The sequence below is a fragment of the Setaria italica genome, chromosome III (genome assembly GCF_000263155.2).
Source record: "Setaria italica strain Yugu1 chromosome III, Setaria_italica_v2.0, whole genome shotgun sequence".
NCBI lineage: Eukaryota > Viridiplantae > Streptophyta > Magnoliopsida > Poales > Poaceae > Setaria > Setaria italica.
Window position 1 is genome coordinate 217,886 of NC_028452.1, and position 19,355 is coordinate 237,240.

The 19,355-nt window shown below is 48.8% G+C and overlaps 4 protein-coding genes across 4 annotated transcripts; 3 read left to right on the forward strand and 1 right to left on the reverse strand.

Annotated features, from left to right (window-relative positions):
- Positions 1–2,642: 2,642 nt before the first annotated feature.
- Positions 2,643–8,168, reverse strand: LOC101762800 (probable receptor-like protein kinase At1g49730). The gene is made up of 9 exons (XM_004959912.4): positions 7,893–8,168; positions 6,937–7,488; positions 6,576–6,857; positions 5,983–6,244; positions 5,850–5,902; positions 5,700–5,767; positions 4,315–4,404; positions 4,153–4,237; positions 2,643–3,948 (listed from the first exon to the last, which is right to left on the reverse strand). Exons 1-9 carry the CDS (start codon positions 8,002–8,004, stop codon positions 3,416–3,418), a joined length of 2,037 nt encoding a protein of 678 aa, XP_004959969.1. The 5' UTR covers positions 8,005–8,168; the 3' UTR covers positions 2,643–3,415.
- Positions 8,169–8,661: 493 nt separating this feature from the next.
- Positions 8,662–10,305, forward strand: LOC101768774 (PI-PLC X domain-containing protein At5g67130). Its single transcript, XM_004963307.2, has 2 exons — positions 8,662–9,532; positions 9,636–10,305. The coding sequence occupies exons 1-2, from the start codon at positions 8,710–8,712 to the stop codon at positions 10,142–10,144; spliced, it is 1,332 nt and encodes a 443-aa protein (XP_004963364.2). The 5' UTR covers positions 8,662–8,709; the 3' UTR covers positions 10,145–10,305.
- A 498-nt stretch (positions 10,306–10,803) lies between these two features.
- LOC101763208 (cationic peroxidase SPC4) lies at positions 10,804–12,128 on the forward strand. Its single transcript, XM_004959913.3, has one exon. The coding sequence runs from the start codon at positions 10,893–10,895 to the stop codon at positions 11,862–11,864; it is 972 nt and encodes a 323-aa protein (XP_004959970.1). The 5' UTR covers positions 10,804–10,892; the 3' UTR covers positions 11,865–12,128.
- Positions 12,129–12,524: 396 nt separating this feature from the next.
- Positions 12,525–13,923, forward strand: LOC101763613 (cationic peroxidase SPC4). Its single transcript, XM_004959914.3, has 2 exons — positions 12,525–12,845; positions 12,941–13,923. The coding sequence occupies exons 1-2, from the start codon at positions 12,612–12,614 to the stop codon at positions 13,703–13,705; spliced, it is 999 nt and encodes a 332-aa protein (XP_004959971.1). The 5' UTR covers positions 12,525–12,611; the 3' UTR covers positions 13,706–13,923.
- Positions 13,924–19,355: the final 5,432 nt, after the last annotated feature.

Below are 19,355 nucleotides of genomic sequence, written 5' to 3' on the forward strand. Positions count from 1 at the left end.
CTGCTCATCGAGGCCCATGAGATGCTCTGGCTCTTTCGTGCACGCACTTTGGCGGTGGCTAAACGCGCAAAAATGACAAAAGCTTGCACGGTGGAGGCGAGGGCGCGAGGCACGCAGCAGCCAGTAGCAGGACTTGCGGTTGTGGCAAGTTGAGCGCTGCACTGGCCAAGCTCGCGATCGAGCTCACTGCTGTGGCAGGGCGAGGGCTGCGTTGGCAAACTCCGCATTGAGCTTGCAGCTGCCATCGGTGGTGTGCCCGTTCGCCTCGCGCTATGGATTTTCTCGAGGTGAGCTCGTCGTGGACAGCAGTTATTACACCAATTTGTGAACCACAAGTATATAGTTTTTCTTCAAAGCATTTCATCTAAAATTTATTAATCCGTGAATCAGCAGTGAACTGGATTTCTCTATCTAGCCTAACGGATCTAATCCTAACATGAAGCATAAATTGCATATAAACGTAAACCCAATCGTGAGATAAGTATTATAATCATGGTAAACATCGCATCCACATATATGGGGTAACACAACCAAAGGTAGCATGAGCCTATTGTGTTCTTGTTATAGTTCCAGCCAAAGTGATAACCAATCTATGTTGCATCTTGATAAAGAGTCATCTATCAGAAAGACGGCTCGCAAGTGGCCTGCTTTCTTGTGGTCACCACTGTGAGGTGCGCGTTAACACCTCCAGTTTTCTAAAACTTTACCTCAAACGACTCCCACAATACTCGCCATCGATCCTACTCAACATTACGCAATCCTCCCACATGCTATCACCACACAAGGATAATCAGAGCGACTTCCTACGCGCTACTAAGATGTATCCGCAAGAGATAGACTACTCACCACGATTACATCTATTCCTACTAAGAACATATGCTAGCTAAACATATGAGAATAAACATGCATCATAGTAGATCAAAATAAGCACAATATTAGATTGATATCACCATCATGTGTACATAAGCCTTGATGATCATAAGGCTCAGCTCTAGAACTCCACCATGGCTTTGCTGCGCAGGGACGACCGTGGTGGCTATGGTCTAGCCTAAGCCATCTCCTAGACAACCTTGAAAATTTGCGGCGGCTCTTAGCTCCCTCTAGTGTGTGTTTCTCTATTCGTCGACTTCTGGTCGATTCATCCTGGGGCTCAATGAATTTTCGAGGTATTTATAGTTTGGAGAGCGCGTGGTAAAAATTAGAAGGCGAGGGGAGCAAGAAAAACCTCAGGCCGATCGACCTGGGGGAGGGGGGTCAAGGCCGATCGGCTTGGCCCTTCCTTTTATCCCCTCATGCCCAACTTTGTCGCCAAGTCTCATCTGACGTTCTGGAAGCTTATTTTTGTATCTACATGGGCCTGACATGTCAATAGTTTCAGGATGAGATTGATCTTTGATAACTTTCCAAATCTCCGCTTGATCTTTTTTATTTCTCTTTGATCCCGAAGTGATACTTATCATATCTTCACAATCTTAGCACTTAAGTAATCTTGGAGGAGTGCTTCCCAAAATGAGCGTCGGAGAAGGCTAGAAGACCCTAGCTGATCGGCTTGCTCTTCACCAGGCCGATCGGCATGGGCTCTTTCCGAGTTTGTTGGCCTTCGTCTTTGACAGGTTCGTTGCTCGTTTGGGGCTTTATCAAAAATATACTTTTAGGTCCAATTTCCTGCAAAAATAGAATGTCATCCAAAATACAACGCATATGCGAAAATAGGATTATTTCAGATGACAAGTGGTAGGTAAACAACACTAAAAATGTATCAATAACGAGTGTCAACACCACAACCGTCGATTCACAAGATGGCATACCCCTGGTTGAGCACGACAGGACGAGCTTCTCCTACTCGCTGAGGCTTACAAATTACAACTACACCCAGGCATCAAGCTCAATACGCTACGCACTGACATCCTCCCAAACTTGCCGTCCATGTTAAGCACTGAGTTGGCCACGGGCACACAGCTACTCAGCCAAGCTTAACGAGAGCAGTTCGTGAGCGTGTACCCATGACGGTCCAGGAGACCGTGTCCAACTCGGGCATTTCGGCAAACGCAACACGGGCGTCAACGAGGCGGCCGGACCTCTGCCGTACATCGACAAAGCGGGTCCAAGGTGAACATGTTCCGCCGGTCATGGCGTTCACTACATGCGGCGGAACCTACGGTGGGGATGGGGGACCCCGCGAAGGTGCCGTTCTCCGCTTCGCCTACGATCTTAACGCCACGCAAGTCAAGAACAAGATGCCAACGCCGATCTGATGCGTTGGAGAAGTTATCCGATGCGTGAAGCTTGGCTCCATTAAGGGCGGCAATATCTTCCCTGGAGCAACTGAGCGAGAGCGGGGAAGAATAACGCCACGCAAGTCAAGAACAAGATGCCCACGCCAATCCGACATGTTGGAGAAGTTATCCGGTGCGTGGAGCTTGGCTCCATTGAAGGCGGCAATGTCTTCCGTGGAGCAACTGAGCGAGAGTGGGGAAGAAGAGAGAGGACACTTACCTGCCTACTTACAAATGGGGTCTCCTTATTAGTCAGTCGACATCACCATCTTGGTCCAACTCAGCCGGCGTCAGTGTGGCAAAACCACTGTATAAAACCACCTAAGGGTGTTATTTAAGATGAGGGGTAAACATCCGATTTTATAGTTGAGGGGTGATATAACCAATACTCCATACATTGGGGGGTTACGTAGACTTTTTTCGATTTGTGCTGAGAGGGTCCTGGTCAAAACTCAAGACATTCCCAACCACCACATGGAACATGTGTTGGTCACTGCCACTAGTTCCATCAGCACTTCACAATCTCTTCTCTTACAGAATTAAATATAAACAAGAAAAAAATACTGCACCTACCGCTTCCCACACCCGCAAAAAAGATAAATAAATATATAAAACACCAATCAGCTACTACTTGATGCATGGAATCTCAGCACTGTCCCCACGTGGCCAAACCCATTCACCGACACACACCATGCAATGCAACACAGGCGAGATCCAAATGCAAATTAGGGGACAGGAAAAAAATCCACACCGACATGCTAATACCAGCAACACTTGGTAGGTTCGATAAACAATGCAAAACCCTGCTGCCTTCCTTCCTTCTCAAACACAAACAGTCTCTGCAAAACCAGACCTGCATTCTTCTGCTTCCAGCAGGATCAAACAATACCTCTTGCTCCCGCCTTCCGGCTTCGCTTCAACTGCCACACAGATTACAGGTATCCTTTTCTTTTTCTGCTACGCACAACAGGTTCTATATTACACCAGTTAGTTCTTGTGACAAATATAGCTGCCTCACAAAACTGAAATTCCCATCAACAGGCGCCTCTACCTTGGCATATAACTTGCACTACACCGCGAGTTGCTTCCAAACGTACTCAAACTGCCTCAAGCTGTGTCGAAACAGAAAGCAGACTACGTTACAGAGTTTCTGGGGGCGACTGAGTCTGCCCACTTTCAAGTAGCATGCTACGGCTGCAGTAGGATCTCGTTGTGCTCGATGACGAATGCAGGGACCTCATGTCACCGCTGTGGGGGATCAGCTCGTTCCTGTGCTGAGCGCCACTTTTGCTGCTCCGAGGATAAAAGCCCCCCTCTGCGTCTTCCATTCCCTCACCAAAGCTGCCATTCCCGGGATCCAGCCTCTCGGATAGCATCCTCAGCACCTGCCTGATGGATGGCCTCTGCCGCCCTTCCCTCTGGGTGCACCACTGGACAATGCCAATCACTAGATGCAGCTGATCCATGTCAACACCGGACTTGATCCTTGGGTCTACCATTTCAGGAGAGATCACTCCGGACGATAGGTGCATCTGCGCCCACTCAACCAAGTTCTTGTTGTCTTGGATTGCTCTCCGTCCGGTCACAAGCTCCAGCAGAAGCACGCCATAGCTGTATATATCACTCTTCTCTGTCAGCTCTTGAGTTACCACATATTCGGGATCCATGTACCCTGCAGTTATAAGAGATAGATGAGCAAGCTTACAATTAGCTGGTCTGTAACCTTTCTTGGATGTGTGTTCCTGAGCTGCAATCTAGCATTACCTACCAAAGCCGTTTCCATTTCTAGTGTACATTTTGAGGACAACTAATTAAACATGGATATAAACCGTTCTGCTCTACAGTTGCGTTAGCTGATTCAATTGCCAAAACTCACCCGGGGTTCCTCGTATATCCGTGTTCACAGCTTCAAAGCTGATAGCTCCAGTTCTTGATGCATGTGCAAGGCCAAAATCAGCAAGCTAAGCAAAAGTTGAGCAAACATTCAGTAAGCACTAACCATGACTAACAGCTACATCAATGCATCACAAGATAATACCTTGGCAACAAAATGCTCATCTAACAGAATGTTGCTCGATTTGATGTCTCTATGGCAGAGTGGAGGGTTACAAAAGAAATGGAGATACTCCTGAAACAAGAAGACGACATGAAAATCCACCATCAAGAAGTAATGTTCGTATCAAAGGAAGTTGTTTCAGCATAATCAAGTATCAAAGGAACTGACAAAAAGCAGCTCAAAGAACCCCAGGATAGAATACATGTGCAGGAGTCATGATGGGAGCTAGCACTGCCAAGCATGAACTATGGTCGACGGAAGTCTGAACAGACACCAATAGAGTTTGTACATGTAGCATTAGTCAATATTGTCCTCCTTCGACGCCTAAACTACTACCCTTCCTCTTCTTCAGAACCTCCTCAGGGAAAGCAGTAAAGCACAATTGCTTAATTTTGGGAATTTGAAAACATAGGTCTAGCCTACTAAAGATCAAGGTATCGCCAATTCGTCCAAAACAAGTTGACAATGTGAACAACTAAATTGTATGTAGCAGGATACAGATCTGAGCTGGAAATATCTATCTATTCAGCAATATCACATTGATGTAACCATACAGCAAGTGCATGCCACCACATCAGTACTAAATGTACAGTTTACCATCAATATTTTCCCAAGCCAACGAGGATGGTCCCCTACTCACTTGAGATGTTACTGGACAAAATGTACAGGCGTACAGCTAGAAATTTAACCAAGTGGTGCAAAACACTATCGGTCACCATATATAATAATTGTTGAATCAATTTCAAACAGGACTTCCAGACAGGGACATCTCTTTCAGAAGGGGCGCAAAATGCTTCAATAGTACAGTTTACACACCCACACAATGGACGAATTCTTTTATTGAATTTCTAATGGGACTTTCAGAGATGGGCCCTCTCCCAGAAATATCTCAAACTACTCTCCAGAATTCAATATAATGAGAAAGGCAATGTCAGGAACTTCATATCATTTCTATGGATGGCCTGGACTGGAGTGTGATCTTTCTGGGTGAAAGTGGGAGGGAGGGAGAGGAGATAGCTAGCTAAAGTGGGTGCTACTGCCCATAATTAGTTATGTTGTCCTCTGGAGAAATTCCACTGTGAACTGTAGTCTAGTCTCCCAGCTCGATGCTTGTATTCCAGATGCTGCGGCCATTTTAATGGGTGCAGTTAACATCAAGCAAGCAACAGCGCTACCTCTAGCCTGAGCAAACTAAAGAAAACTGTTGAGCTTAATATCAACCAATTCGATAACGCAACAGTCGTACTGTAGTTACTAAAACAGATGCATGATTAGTTGATTGCTGATGGATACTTTCTGGTGTTTTGACTAAAGCACGAACGAAAGACAAGGCAAATGGAGCCGTTTAATTTTGAGAACAAACTTACGAGAGCATTGGCCACATCCATGGCAATCTGTAGCCTAGTCTGCCAGCTTAATGGCTTCCTTCCAGATGCTATAAAATTCAAATCAGAACACATCAGAGCAGTTCAATATGCTTTGTGCATAGACAAGATCTGAAATAAATGAAATCATACAGTGCAGGTGATCTTTTAGGCTTCCGTTCGCCATGTATTCATACACAAGAAACCTGAAAAGTTCAAATGTAAGATGATCGCTATCACTACATATAACTTGCAGTACACAATGATGCAAAGGAAACATCATTACCTTTCTTTCTTTTCAATACAGAAGCCCTTGAGGGTTACGAGGTGACGATGATGCAACCTAGCCAAGAGTTCCATTTCTCGACAGAACTCTTCTTCGGCTTGTCTTGAAACCTTGTCCATCCTTTTCACTGCAGCTACAGAGCCATCACTAAACTGAGCTTTGAAGACAGTTCCAAAACCTCCCTTTCCAATAACTGTGCTGAAATTATCCGTTGCTTTCATTGTTTCTTTGTAGCTATACCTTTGGAACATTGGTGATTGGCCTGAACAAGGTAAACAGAGCGCTTTGGATCAAAGGCAAAGTAAAACAAGATTATCTGCTTAGTTTTCCCCCCCATCATAACAAAGCTTCAGCAAAACTATATCAGTCAATGCTCAATATTACATATAACAGACAGTTTTTGTTGCGATTTCTTAGTGCTTCCTGCAACAAGTTTGATGCAAGAAAGCATAGCCAGCTGGCATTCTGCAAGTTTCTGATGCCCATGGAAACAATAAGCTTAGCAGTTTACAATATACATCGTGAACACAAAGCCAAATCTATTGGTTATAGGCTTATTATAGCTTATGTAGGATGGAAGCATGTGCACAAACCTTCAGGGTACCTCCAGGATTGATTGTGGTGAAATGTGTTATCTTGATTCTGAACAGGAAATTCAGCATTCTTCAGTTCCCTGCTCTTTCTACGAATCAGTACCACTAAGACGATTTGCAGCAGCACGGCAAGCAATATAACCCCTATTCCTATCCCTGGAATAACTGTAATCCGGTAATGCTGCTGACGTTTCTGTGGAAGACTCTTGATCTTTGGAGCTGGAGGAGAATCAACAGTGACATTTGGAGAGGATGCTGGAGTAGATGTGACAGAAGATGGTCCTGGTGTGCTCCCAAAGTTAGAAACAAATTACTGGCTGGTCAGCTATTCAACATAATCAAATTGCAGTAATAGTTATACCTGGAAAGGTGGTGATTCCTTGGACACCAAAGAAGCAAGTGACAATGTCATCGTATGAAAGAATACCCTCTTGAGTCGCAAGCGTTACAAAAACTGCATTCCGGCACACACTCAGGGCAACATTATCATCTGAACCGATGAGGCGACGAAGGTACGCAAGGCCATAATTCAAGCAAGTCTTGCAGGTAATATCCAGTGATAGAGGGCCCCTGCAGCTTCCAATGACATCATTGAAATTTGGGGATTGCATCATTTCCAGCACGGTCTCCCGTCCAGCGCACTGATATGAAACCCTTATTTTTGGGCCTAGGCCGCAAAACACATCAGCATCAGTGGGGATTCCCCGCATCTTGAATGTTTCAGACACTGAGCTGAGACAGATCTCCGCAAAGGCAGGAGGGACCCCCAGCCTACCGGTGGCATTGGCGTAGCGAGCAATGGAAATGGCAACGAACGCGTTGATGTAGCGGCAGCAGGCTGGCCGCTGGGTTGGATCAGAGCAGGCAGCGGAAGCTAATGTGAAGTTTGCCCAACTGAAATCCAAAGGGCAATCTGTAGAGAAAAATCACTGCTTTTAGTAAAAGCCTAATAATCGGTAAGCTACAGGACATGCACAAATTGGGTAAAATCGATGTTTATTGCTCCGTTAGGCAATATCACTGGATCAACTAGCAGCTCACGGGGGGATGAAATGCAAATGTGTGTCTTTTCGTGCAAAGACACTATTTTTATGCGATCATTGAAGTTCATTCCAAGCGTATCGTAGAGATCAAATCGGACAAACTACATCACTATAATGGAACCCACAGAGCAGGCGCGGATCGGTTTCTAGCTCACACAAGCTACAATAATCATTGCATTTGGATGCCCAATCGTAAAGAAACCAGCACAATCACGGGAGGATCAGGAACAGTGTGTTTCATACACAAAGGGGGGAGAGAAGGAAGGGAACTGACCTCCGACGGCGGTTGCAGCGGGGCTTGGGGAGAAGAAGGCAGGGGATGAGACGAACAGCAATAAAAGTAGCAGGGGAGCGGGGGAGGGCCGGCGGAGGAGCAGCGCCGGCATTTGGAGGCGGCGAGGGGGGGAGTGTGGAGGAAGGGGAGGCGGCGAGGGGTTTTGGTTTGGATCGCTGGGGGCGGCTGGTCGCGAGCGACAATGATTTGTTTTTCGCGTGGCTTCCGGCGTAGGCTCCCCGTGACAAAGCCCTGGGTTTCTGCAGCCTCTCCCCACTCCACCACTCTCCAGTCTCTAGGCAGCCTGCTCTGCTGCTCCCCTGCCCCGAGGTCACCACCCCACACGGCCACACAACAGGGAGGGTTTCTTGCTCACTGGTCCACACCAAGTGCAGGAATCACATTTATACCCCTGCAGAGGTTGATACTTGATACTCCAGTAGTATTCCTGTCTTTCTGTTCTTTTCTAAAAACTGTCTAGACACTCTATGCAAGAACAATACTCATCGAAATAGGAGAATCGCATAAGCAGGGCCCCAAATGGCCAAATGAAATGGTAATACTAGTAGTCTCATGGTTATTTGAGCGAGTGGAGTGAATTGTCAGTGGCACCCACCCACCCACTTGTTCAGAGTTTGTAGTATTACTTTGTCTGGTTCCCGTTTCTTCGATGCCCCAATCAAGCTGTGGGATTGCATTGGCTTTGGCTCCCCTGATCTCTCATCCGAGCCTGCCTGCAATGCACTTGCATGCGCCAGCAGGTTGTGCAGGTCGTCTATTCTCGGCGTCGGCGCGGTTGGCGCGCGGCCTCAGATAGATGATTCTCCCCGTACGTCCCGGAAAAGGCATGCTTGCATTGGCAACACGTACGGATCTACCATCGATCATGCCGACGAGCCGGCGGCTCCTCCAGCAGCGGCTCGCCGCGGCCATCATTGTGGCATCGGTCACCGCGGCGTCGGGCGCCGCGCTTGTGGGGGATTCGTGCTCGGCGGCGGCGGCGTCCTGCGGCGCCGGGCTGCGGTGCACGACGTGCGTGCCTCCGCCGGGGACGGGGCCCGCCGCCTGCGCCCGGACGACGCCCCTCGACCCCAAGATGCACGGCGCGGCGCTGCCCTTCAACCGCTACTCGTGGCTGACCACACACAACTCCTTCGCCATCGTCGGCACCAAGTCGCCCCTGGGGTCCGCCATCATCTCGCCGCCCAACCAGGAGGACTCTGTCAGCAGCCAGCTCCGGAACGGCGTGAGGGGCCTCATGCTCGACGCCTACGACTTCAACAACGACGTCTGGCTCTGCCACTCGTTCGCCGGCAAGTGCATCGCCTTCACCGCCTACGTGCCCGCGCTCACCGTGCTCAAGGACATCGAGGCCTTCCTCGCCTCCAACCCCTCCGAGGTCGTCACCGTCTTCATCGAGGACTACGCCGCGCCGGGATCCCTCAGCAACGTCTTCAACGCCGCCGGCCTCACCAAGTACTGGTTCCCCGTGGACAGGATGCCCGCCCCTGGCAAGGACTGGCCGCTGCTCAAGGACATGATCGCCGACAACCACCGGCTCATCGTCTTCACGTCCAAGCAAGGCAAGCAAGGGACCGAAGGACTCGCATACCAGTGGGACTACGTCGTCGAAAACCAATGTTAGTGAGATTCTTGTTGCTGTTGTTTTGCTGCTTCAATTTCAATCCAACTGATTTTGAATTGATGATGAATTTGAATTGCTGCAAACGGAGAAAAAAAAAGATGGCAGCCAGGGCCTTGTTGACGGCAGGTGCCCCAGCCGGGCCGAGTCGAAGCCCATGGACTCGACGGCCCAATCCCTGATTCTCATGAACTTCTTCACCACCAACCCCAGCCAGAGCTGGGCCTGCGGGAACAACTCGGCGCCGCTAGTCAGCAGGCTCCGGACCTGCTACGACGCCTCCGCCAAGCGCTGGCCCAACTTCATCGCCGTGGACTTCTACATGAGGAGCGGCGGCGGCGGAGCTCCCCTGGCCACCGACGTCGCCAATGGCCGCCTCCAGTGTGGCTGCGACACCATAGCACACTGCACCACCACCAAGTCCGGCACATGCGCCATGCCATCGTCATCAGCTCCTGCTGCTTCTCCTCGGGCGGCAGGGGCAGCCGCACCCTCTCCTGGGCCTGGACCGGCAGCTGCTGCTTCTCCAAGTCCAAGCATGTCATCATCTCCCCGGGCGGCGCCGGCACCTGCAGCAGCTCCAGTACTAGTAGGGGCGGCGCCGAGCTAACCAACAGCTGTTCATCAGGCTGCATCATCCATCAAATACGTAATGATCTGTAGGAAGCGTAAGCTTTGAAAATTGAAACCGTTGGAAATGGAGCACTGCACGGGGTGTGCAAAATGAACACAAATTCATGGATTCGGTCAGTCAATTCAAATGCATCCATGGCATGCGTACACACCTGCATGATGCACGCGCTGAATAGAATTCCCACCGTACCTTGCGTCGGGGTTTAGTTTTATCCGATGGACAAAGACAGGTGCATTGGATTGGAGTCATGGCTCAGTTTGTCTTTCTTTCAGATGTAGCTCTCGACATCTTGCAACTTGCTTCGACAAAGGGAGGTGCAAGTGGCAAGTGGACAGATCGTGGCAGGTGCATGGTTTGGTTGGTGAGCGCGCTATAGCCACCGTATGCGCTTGCATGCATGCATGCATTGTATGTTCCTGGACCAATGCACTGCACCAACATGCATGTTGCGCTAGTGGGCAAGCATGCACAGCTCCAGTCGTCCAGCCAATGCAATCTGGTCTTGCAACTCACTTTGTTAGCTTGTTGGCATGCACGCATGTTGCCAACATGTTGCATATTAAACTCGAATAATAAGTTAATTAAACGGAAGGAAGCATGCATGAGGCTGGGTGGCTATAAAAATAGTAGCTGCTGCTTCTTGAGGAAGCCACACGCACTTCTCTTCCCAGCAGGCGGACAAGCCCATCGATCGAGCAGCTACGTAGTACGAGCGGAGATCGACATGGCGGCAACAAGGGCTAGTTGTGTCGTCGTCGTCCTCCTGCTGATTATCGCCGCCTCCAACGTCGGTGGTTTGTCCGTGGACTTCCACGCGGCGTCGTGCCCTCAGCTTGAGGGCATCGTGCGCGGCGCCGTGCAGGCCGCGCGCGCCCAGGACGTGCAGGTCACCGCCGGCCTCCTCCGCATCTTCTTCCACGACTGCCTCCCGCAGGGGTGCGACGCCTCCATCCTGCTCGACGGCGAGAAGGCCAACGGGCCCAACGCCTCCCTGCAGCCCCGGGCGCTGCAGCTCATCGAGAACATCCGCGCCAAGGTGCACGCCGCATGCGGACCCACCGTCTCCTGCGCCGACATCATCGCGCTCGCAACCCGCGACGCCGTCAGCCTGGCCGGAGGCCCGTCCTTCGCCATGCCCCAGGGCCGCACCGACAGCTTCAGGCCCGCTTCCGACGACGAGATAGCCACCCTCCCCTCGCCCTTCGAAGACGTCGGCAATCTCCTCGGCAACTTCACCAGCAAGGGCCTCGCCGACCCCGCCGACCTCGTCGCGCTCTCCGGCGGACACACCGTCGGCAAGGCCAGCTGCATCTTCATCAGAGCGGACGATGACTTCTCCATCAGGCTCAACGCCACCTGCTCCGCCGGCCCGACCAAGAAGCAGAGCCTCGACGTCGTCACGCCCGACGCCTTCGACAACGGCTACTTCGTGGCCCTCAGGAACGTTCATGGCGTGCTCCACTCCGACCAGGGCCTCGCCGGCCACCCGCGCACCGCCGGCATCGTCAGGGATTTCGCCGCCAACCAGACCGCCTTCTTCCACCAGTTTGCAAAGTCCATGGTCAAGCTCGGAAACATCAAGGGAGCTGCAGGCGAGATACGCCGCAACAGCTGCTTCAGGACCAACAAAGCCCGCCTCAACGATGGCCTCGATATCCTCAACGCCCTCATCGACGACGCCATCGTCGCCCTGTGACGAGGCGAGATGATGAGATCCATGCAGTCGGAGAGTGTTGTCGTAGAGTACGTATAGTAGTCAGTCTGCTACGTAGTAACCTGCTGCATGTTACTATTTCTACTTGAGTTTGCATTGGTTTCAGTCAGGGCCACGTGTGTAGCTTAAATAAACCATCTGATCCATCCATGGATCGGCAGTGTAACAATGTCCGTGCGTTGTTAGCACATACAGTAGTGATATGTACTTTTGTATCATGTCAATAGAAATTTATGTTTTAATTAAGCTAAGTATTTAATTTGATGCATGCTCGGTCCCGTTTAGTGGAGCTTATCTTTGCTTCGGCTTCAACCGTTTTGCGCAAAACGAGGTAATGTAGCGTGAAGTCGTTTTGTAAGCTGAGACTAAAATGAACTAAAAGTTAGGTGAAACCACTATTTTTAGCTTTATCGGATTTAGGGTGAAGCCGTTTTGGGATGCCAAAGTAGAGTGTTATTCTTCGCAGAAGCTGGCAACTGCTGGTGCTGCTATACGGTCCTTCAAACTTGAAAAAACAAGAAGGAACACTTTTGATCAGCACGCGCATGGTGAACCTTTTTTTTTTTTTTTGCGGGCACAGTGAACCTTTTGATCAGTACTACACGCATCAGCTGGTCCGGCTGGCTATAAGTAGCAGCTGCATCTTGACGAGAGAGGAAGGCAAGCCAAAGCCACACTCGAGTTCGACTCCATCTGGCTGCACGCACTTGGTAGCTAGCAAGTGTTGTAATGGCAAGGAGGGGTAATGCCCTGGCCATGGGGACCCTGCTGCTCGCCGCCGCCGTGGTCTGCGCGGCAGCTGCAGCAGAAGCAGATGATCTGTTGGTGGAGCTCCAGCTGCAGCAAGACCCGTGCCCGCAGGTGGAAGACATCGTGCGCTCTGCCGTGCAGAAGGCGGTCCGCCGGAATATCCAGCTCACCGCCGGCCTCCTCCGCATCTTCTTCCACGACTGCTTCCCGCAGGTTGTGCAGTGCTTTCGATCCGTTAGTTAATAATTCTCTGCAAGCAAAAGACTTAATTCCGAAAATGCATGAAAAAAATACACTACGACATACAGGGCTGCGACGCGTCGGTCCTCCTTGCCGGCGAGCGTGACGTTCCTCCGAACGCCGGGTCGCTGCAGCCGGAGGCGCTGAAGCTGATCGAGGACATCCGCCGGGAGGTGCACGGCAAGTGCGGCGGGCCCAAGGTGTCGTGCGCCGACATCCTCGCGCTCGCCACGCGGGACGCCGTCGTCGCCGCCGGCCTGCCCTTCTTCCCCATAACCCGGGGCCGCATGGACACCCGCACGCCCGCTCCCGACGTGCTCGGGAACCTCCCGTCGCCATCCGACTCGGTGGGCAATCTCCTCGACATGTTCCGCCGCAAGGGCCTCGGCGACGACCCGCGCGTCCTGGTGGCCCTCTCCGGCGGGCACACCGTCGGCAAGACCAGCTGCGGCCTGATCAGGGGGAACGACGATTTCTCCAGGGCCCTGGCGGCCAACTGCTCCGCCAGCCGGAGCAGGAAGCAGAGCCTGGACGTGATCACGCCGGACGCCTTCGACAACAGGTACTTCGTGGCGCTGAGGAACGGCAAGGGGGTGCTCGGGTCCGACCAGGGGCTGGCCGACCACCCCAGCACCAGGGACATTGTTAGGGATTTCGCCAACGACCAGCAGCTCTTCTTCACACAGTTCCGCGCCTCCATGACCAAGCTCAGCCAGCTGAAAGCGCCCGCGGGTGGAAGCAGGTTCGAGATCCGCCTCGACTGCTCCAAGCCCAACGCCCGTGTCGGAGACGAAGACGATGCCGCCGCCGGCCAACTTGCAGCCGCGGCCTGATAGACATGCATGCATGAGAATGCGATGCGATAGTTCTTGTTACTCCTCGATCGGTTAGGTTTCCTTCATGCGTGCACTGTAATAATGTCCGTGGGCGTCGTTGGCGCGGATCACTCTGCTCGTTATCTTTCTTTCAAAATGTCTCTACTACTTGCATTGTGTACTTTGATGCATGCCTACCTGTCCCATCATGGGAGCTGCGAAGATGGTTTTAACCAGAGGAGCTCCTGCCAATGTTTTTGAAAAAAAAAAAACCCAGAGGAGCTGAGTATTCTGTCTGTCCAGTGAGACCAGCAGCTGATGATGGATGACCGGACCTGATAAAAAAAAACATGCAAGAGGCAAATTAATGGTCCCAATCTAGCTCCACCTTTGCTTTCCTTTGCGTTTGGGAGCGCTTCTCGCCGAGTGCTCCCCACACGAAGTCGGAGCTGGAGCTGCGAAACTATTTTTGGGTACCGTCGTGCAGATCAAAAACGGCTCCAGCTCCTCCCACGGATGCTCAGAAGCAGCTCCTTCAGCGTGGCTATTTGGTGCGGCTCCGACTTCTGGAGCTGCAGCTGGAGCGAATGTCCGAAGCGCTTTCAAACAAGGCCTTAGTTTTAGGCCCCGTTTGGTAGAGCTTCGACTTTTCATAAAACGACTTCAACTTCGGCTTCTTCGGTGGAGTGGCTTTTTTTAGTGAAGTTGAAGCCGTTTTGCAAAACGTTTGGTAAAACGGCTTCTCAATGGCAATATATGTAATTTTATGATCACTTAATGCTTGGAGAGAGAGGAGAAACCGGTGAAGCCACTTTTTTCGGCTTCTCCTCTCTAGTGTAAGCCGTTTTGCGGCTTCTTCCCAACTTTGGTGGTGAAGCTGTTTTAAAATTAACCCTTTGGCAGGACTTCATCCAAAATCGGTGGAGAAGCAGTTTGAGAACCTGCCAAATGGTGTTTGGATATGAGGTGCTAAACTTTAACAGTGTCACATCGGATGTTCGGATGCTAATTAGGAGGATTAAACATGAGCTAATTATAAAACTAATTGCAAAACCCTGTGCTAATTCGTGAGACGAATCTATTAAGCCTAATTAATCCATCATTAGCAAATGGTTACTGTAGGACCACATTGTCAAATCATGGACTAATTAGGTTTAATAGATTCGTCTCGCGAATTATACTCCATCTGTGCAATTAGTTTTGTAATTAGCATATGTTTAATACTCCTAATTAGCATCCAAACATCCGATGTGATAGGTGTTAAACTTTAACGGGTGTTCCCAAACACCCCTGAGTCCTGACCGATCAGTTGGACGCAAAAAGCTGGCCTTCAAGGACGGAAAAGTTTTGGATCGCTCGATCGATGTGCCGGCACCACTATATATTCATCACACCCTAGGTAGCAGTGCAAATGGCACCATTTTTAATAATTTTATGCTAACTAAAGGTACAGTATACTATGCTTTGGCCTCATCCATTTTCAGCTAGGCACATCATGACACAGTATACTACATACGAAAAGGTAAGAGGTAGCAGACACTTTGAAATTAAAATCAAGTTTAAAGCACTGATCGATGAGGTGCAACCATAAGAAAATTAACCTAGATTGAATAGATATATATGATCTGGACAATGCGCAGTGCTATGCTATGATGGAAATGGAACACATGCAGTGAACTCGGTGATCCGGACGAGGTGGGTGCAGTGCACTTGCACCCATCATCATCATGCACATGCACCCGGCACTCTTTCCCATGCATCCTCTCTTTTTATAACATGCATGCACGGAGCTCATCGGTCAGTGGCGAGCTCGATCGCTTCAAATAACTCGGAGCAGTGCCGTACCTACTTGCCGATCCATTTAATCGCTCACGCATACAATATGAGTACATGACTCTCCCTTTTGAACCAGCTGCCTAGTAAAAAAGGGCTAATCAATAACGTGGCTTGTCCTACGCACTCCAATGTGGATAGTTAGGTTCAAGGGACTTCAAACGAGCAGAAAGTTGTCTATTTGGTTTGCCATGTCAGAAATAAACAGCTAAAAGGACAGCTCGTATAAAAAGACTACAGTGAGCCGTCTATTTAGATGTCGGCAAACTATTTAATTTAATCATAGAAATGGTGATAAGTGTACACTTGATCTTTGTAGCCATTTTGATGCTCAATTGGGAGAATGCATGATATTAAATTAAGTCACATAGAGTCATTTAGAAAAAAACATAAATATAATATATATTAATATCGATAGGTACTCTAAATACATGGTATAATATAGTAAAGTTGCAATACCATTGCAATGTAGGTCTAATTTTGGTTTTGCCCATAATGCGGCCATATGTGCTGAACTAAATCTTTCTTATTGAGTTGCTTATATTGTACTATTGACATGTATAAATAAGTTTAATAAAATAGCCAAAAGTGCTATATTGTACCATTGTTATTTCTGTGGTGGCACTGTGGTTATCATATAGCTAAGTGTGTTTGAGATTACGTGATAATTTTAGATGTGCTAACCAGTTCTTAAATTTAGTTTAATGACCTAATCAAAGTTTAGTGCGGCGCTCACGTCTTTATCATTTCTTTTACCCATGCATCATACTAGTTTAATGACCTAATCAAAGCTAGGGCCATGCCCATGCATCATACTGGCTAACTCTCAGTTTGGCAAGGCTTCGGTTCCTCTGAAAATAGCTCCAGCTCTGACTTCTCTGGTGGAGTGACTTCTTTGGTAGAGTTGAAGTCCTTTTGGAAATCCGTTCGGCAAAACAGTTCTTCCGTATAATTTAAAATGGTTAGATAAGATGAAATACCCATAATATCCTTTTATTTTCCTTTTCTTTTTTTTCTTTTCTTCCTATTTATTTTCCTTCTTTTCTCTTCCTATTTCCTTTCCCTATTTATTTCCTCTCTTCCCTATCCATTCTCCCACCACCGGCCTCCCATTCTTCTCTCTCTTCCCTATCCATTCTCCCCCGCTGCCTAGCTCTCGGTCTCTTGCCGCCAGCTCGCCCCTGCCGCCTGCGGCCGGCCCCCACCTCCCGTTGTCGCTGTCGGCCGCCTCCGCCCCCGCCTCCCAGCCGTCGCCATCTGCCACCGCCAGCCCAGAGGCGCGCCTGCCTGCTTGCGGGCCCTCCCCGAGGGCAAGGATAGGAAACGAGGAGGAGGAGGAGCCGCAGGAGCTGGTTTTTTTTTTGCTCCACCTCCCAGAAACGGCTCCTGAGAGCGGGATTCGCGGGGCTCCGCCGCCGGAGCCCTTTCGTACGTCCCGTGCCCTTTGGCAGGGTTTAGGGAGAAACCACTTGAGGAGTCGCTCCCGGAGCCACGCCAAACGGAGCTTTAGACCAGATAGTCGACCACCGCTAGTTATGTTTGCTTGTTAATTTCATGCATTTGTGTTTGCTTTCAGTTTCTCTTCCATGCATTATTGTTAGCAACTTCGAATGGCACGCATGTTGTAGGTACCTGGTTACTACTATGCCCTCGCCTCACTTGCCACATGTGTCCTTCCTAATGAGAATAATATCCAGTAGTATGTTTCCCCATTCCATACCCATGTTGAAAATGCTGAACTAGTTCTTCCAAAATGTAAAAACAAAAACAAGTTACGGAATTTGCATTATTATTTTAAAAGGTTTGTGTGGATATAACACGTATATTATATACACAAATCAGCGAAAATCAGGAAAAAAAAAGACAAATCTTCGACCAGTTCAAGACCTTCATGATCCGGCCAGTTGATCCGGCCGATTAATAAAAGCATTTGCCCCTGCGTGCACGTGGAAGCAAGGCTGCACGTAGTCACCATGTGGGCATGTCGTATTGATGCTATTCAACACACATCACATCACACTGTTTATCTTCCAATAAAGATCACATTTCCCCCATTTTTTCTCAAGAAACGACAGAAAGAAGAAATTACACTTGCTTGTATTTGGTATATAGTCTTGTGCCCTATGGAGTATGTCCGAATATAAAATCTATGCACATAGAAGAAATAAAAGTGACGCGAAATGGAGGAAGTGACCCGGAGGAGTGGACCTCGACTTTTCTTAGCCCTTGTTTACTTCATCCCCAACTCCCAACTTTGGCACTATACAAAAAGAAGATTCCCTATCACATCAAACTTGCGGTACATGCATGGAGTACTAAATGTAGACGAAATCAAAAACTAATTGCACAGTTTTGTTGTACTTTGCGAGACGAATCTTTTGAGCCTAATTAGTCAATATTTAGACAATAATTCACAAATACAAACGAAACGCTACAGTGTCGCATTTATGACAAAATGCTAATTTTGCAACTTCCAACTTGGGAAGTAAACAAGGCCTTAGACCTAGTAGGTAGTACCGTACTAGTAGAATCACATAGAAAATCAAAGGTACGCCGCCGAGACTGACTGACTGAAAAGACTGAAAAAACCGGACGGTCAAGCAGGTGGTTCATCGCAGGTATTCGGTTATTTGACTTATTTTTAGCACTCGTCACATCAAATCTTTAGATACTAATTAGGAGTATTAAACGTAGACTATTTACAAAACCTATTACATAAGTGGAGGCTAAACGGCGAGACGAATCTATTAAGCCTAATTAGTCCATGATTTGACAATGTGTTGCTACAGTAAACATTTGCTAATGATGGATTAATTAGGCTTAATAGATTCGTCTCCTCCACTTATATAATGGGTTTTGTAAATAATCTATATTTAATACTCCTAATTAGTGGCTAAACATTCGATGTGACACGTGCTAAAAATAATCAAAGGGAACCAAAGGTCCTCTTAGAGGGCTGTTCGCTTCAGCTTATCAGCCGACTTATCAGCCACCGAACAGTATTTTTCTCTCACAACAAATCAGCCGTTTCAGCTTTTCAACCGATTTATAAGTCTAGCCGAACAGGCTTGGACGTTATCAGCAAGCCGGAAGAACCAATCGATGCCGTAGTCGCTCTTGCTTTTCTCGATCACCCCCGTGAAATTGAGGAGCTAGATAACCAGGTCAGCCACCCGGTATCCACGAGTCGCCTGCAGCTTCGTGAGCTGCTCGATCACCCAAGCGATATCGAGACAAGGTGGTTGTGCGGCGCTAGACCCAGCGCTGGATTCCAAGGCGGCCGAGGCAAAGCTCACCTGGCAGCTAGAGCTACTCGCCTGGGCACGGTGGAGGTAATGACAAGGGTATCCAGGAGCATACGGCTAGCGCCAGGTCGTTCCCTGATGCTGCGACATCCTCCAAGCACACCGCTGACAGTAGCAGCGTAGCATGGCGTTCCAGCATTGATGGATCGTCATCGTCCTTCGAAGAGACGAAGGGGAGATAAAGATGAGGAGAATGGAGTGTACCTATATTACGCGCAGGGAAAATGTCACATCCGATTTAAAATAAAACCAATTGAAAATAAAATCAAGTGCTACATATACATATATATATATATATATATATATATATATATATATATATATACCAAAATCTAGTTTCATACATATAGTGACATCATTAGCTACATATATATACAACGACTCAATCCCCCTCTTGTCATTTTGGTAAGATTACCCCAGATTAGAATCTCTAATTAATTAGTCAAGATTAAACCATATAATTCTTATGGTTGCACTGTTTTACCGGATGCTCGTATGCGAGAGGAACCTAACACGAGGGAGTAGATCGG

What these genes read in the sequence shown, in the direction of transcription:
- LOC101762800 (XM_004959912.4), bottom strand. Translation starts at nt 8,004, where the DNA reads ATGCCGGCGCTGCTCCTCCGCCGGCCCTCCCCCGCTCCCCTGCTACTT. An exon ending in CGCTGCAACCGCCGTCGGAG is followed by an intron (nt 7,489 to 7,892) that starts GTCAGTTCCCTT and finishes TTTTCTCTACAG; the next exon opens with ATTGCCCTTTGGATTTCAGT. An exon ending in TGGATGTGGCCAATGCTCTC is followed by an intron (nt 4,405 to 5,699) that starts GTAAGTTTGTTC and finishes TTCTTGTTTCAG; the next exon opens with GAGTATCTCCATTTCTTTTG.
- LOC101768774 (XM_004963307.2), top strand. Translation starts at nt 8,710, where the DNA reads ATGATTCTCCCCGTACGTCCCGGAAAAGGCATGCTTGCATTGGCAACA. An exon ending in CTACGTCGTCGAAAACCAAT is followed by an intron (nt 9,533 to 9,635) that starts GTTAGTGAGATT and finishes AGAAAAAAAAAG; the next exon opens with ATGGCAGCCAGGGCCTTGTT.
- LOC101763208 (XM_004959913.3), top strand. Translation starts at nt 10,893, where the DNA reads ATGGCGGCAACAAGGGCTAGTTGTGTCGTCGTCGTCCTCCTGCTGATT.
- LOC101763613 (XM_004959914.3), top strand. Translation starts at nt 12,612, where the DNA reads ATGGCAAGGAGGGGTAATGCCCTGGCCATGGGGACCCTGCTGCTCGCC. An exon ending in TCCACGACTGCTTCCCGCAG is followed by an intron (nt 12,846 to 12,940) that starts GTTGTGCAGTGC and finishes TACGACATACAG; the next exon opens with GGCTGCGACGCGTCGGTCCT.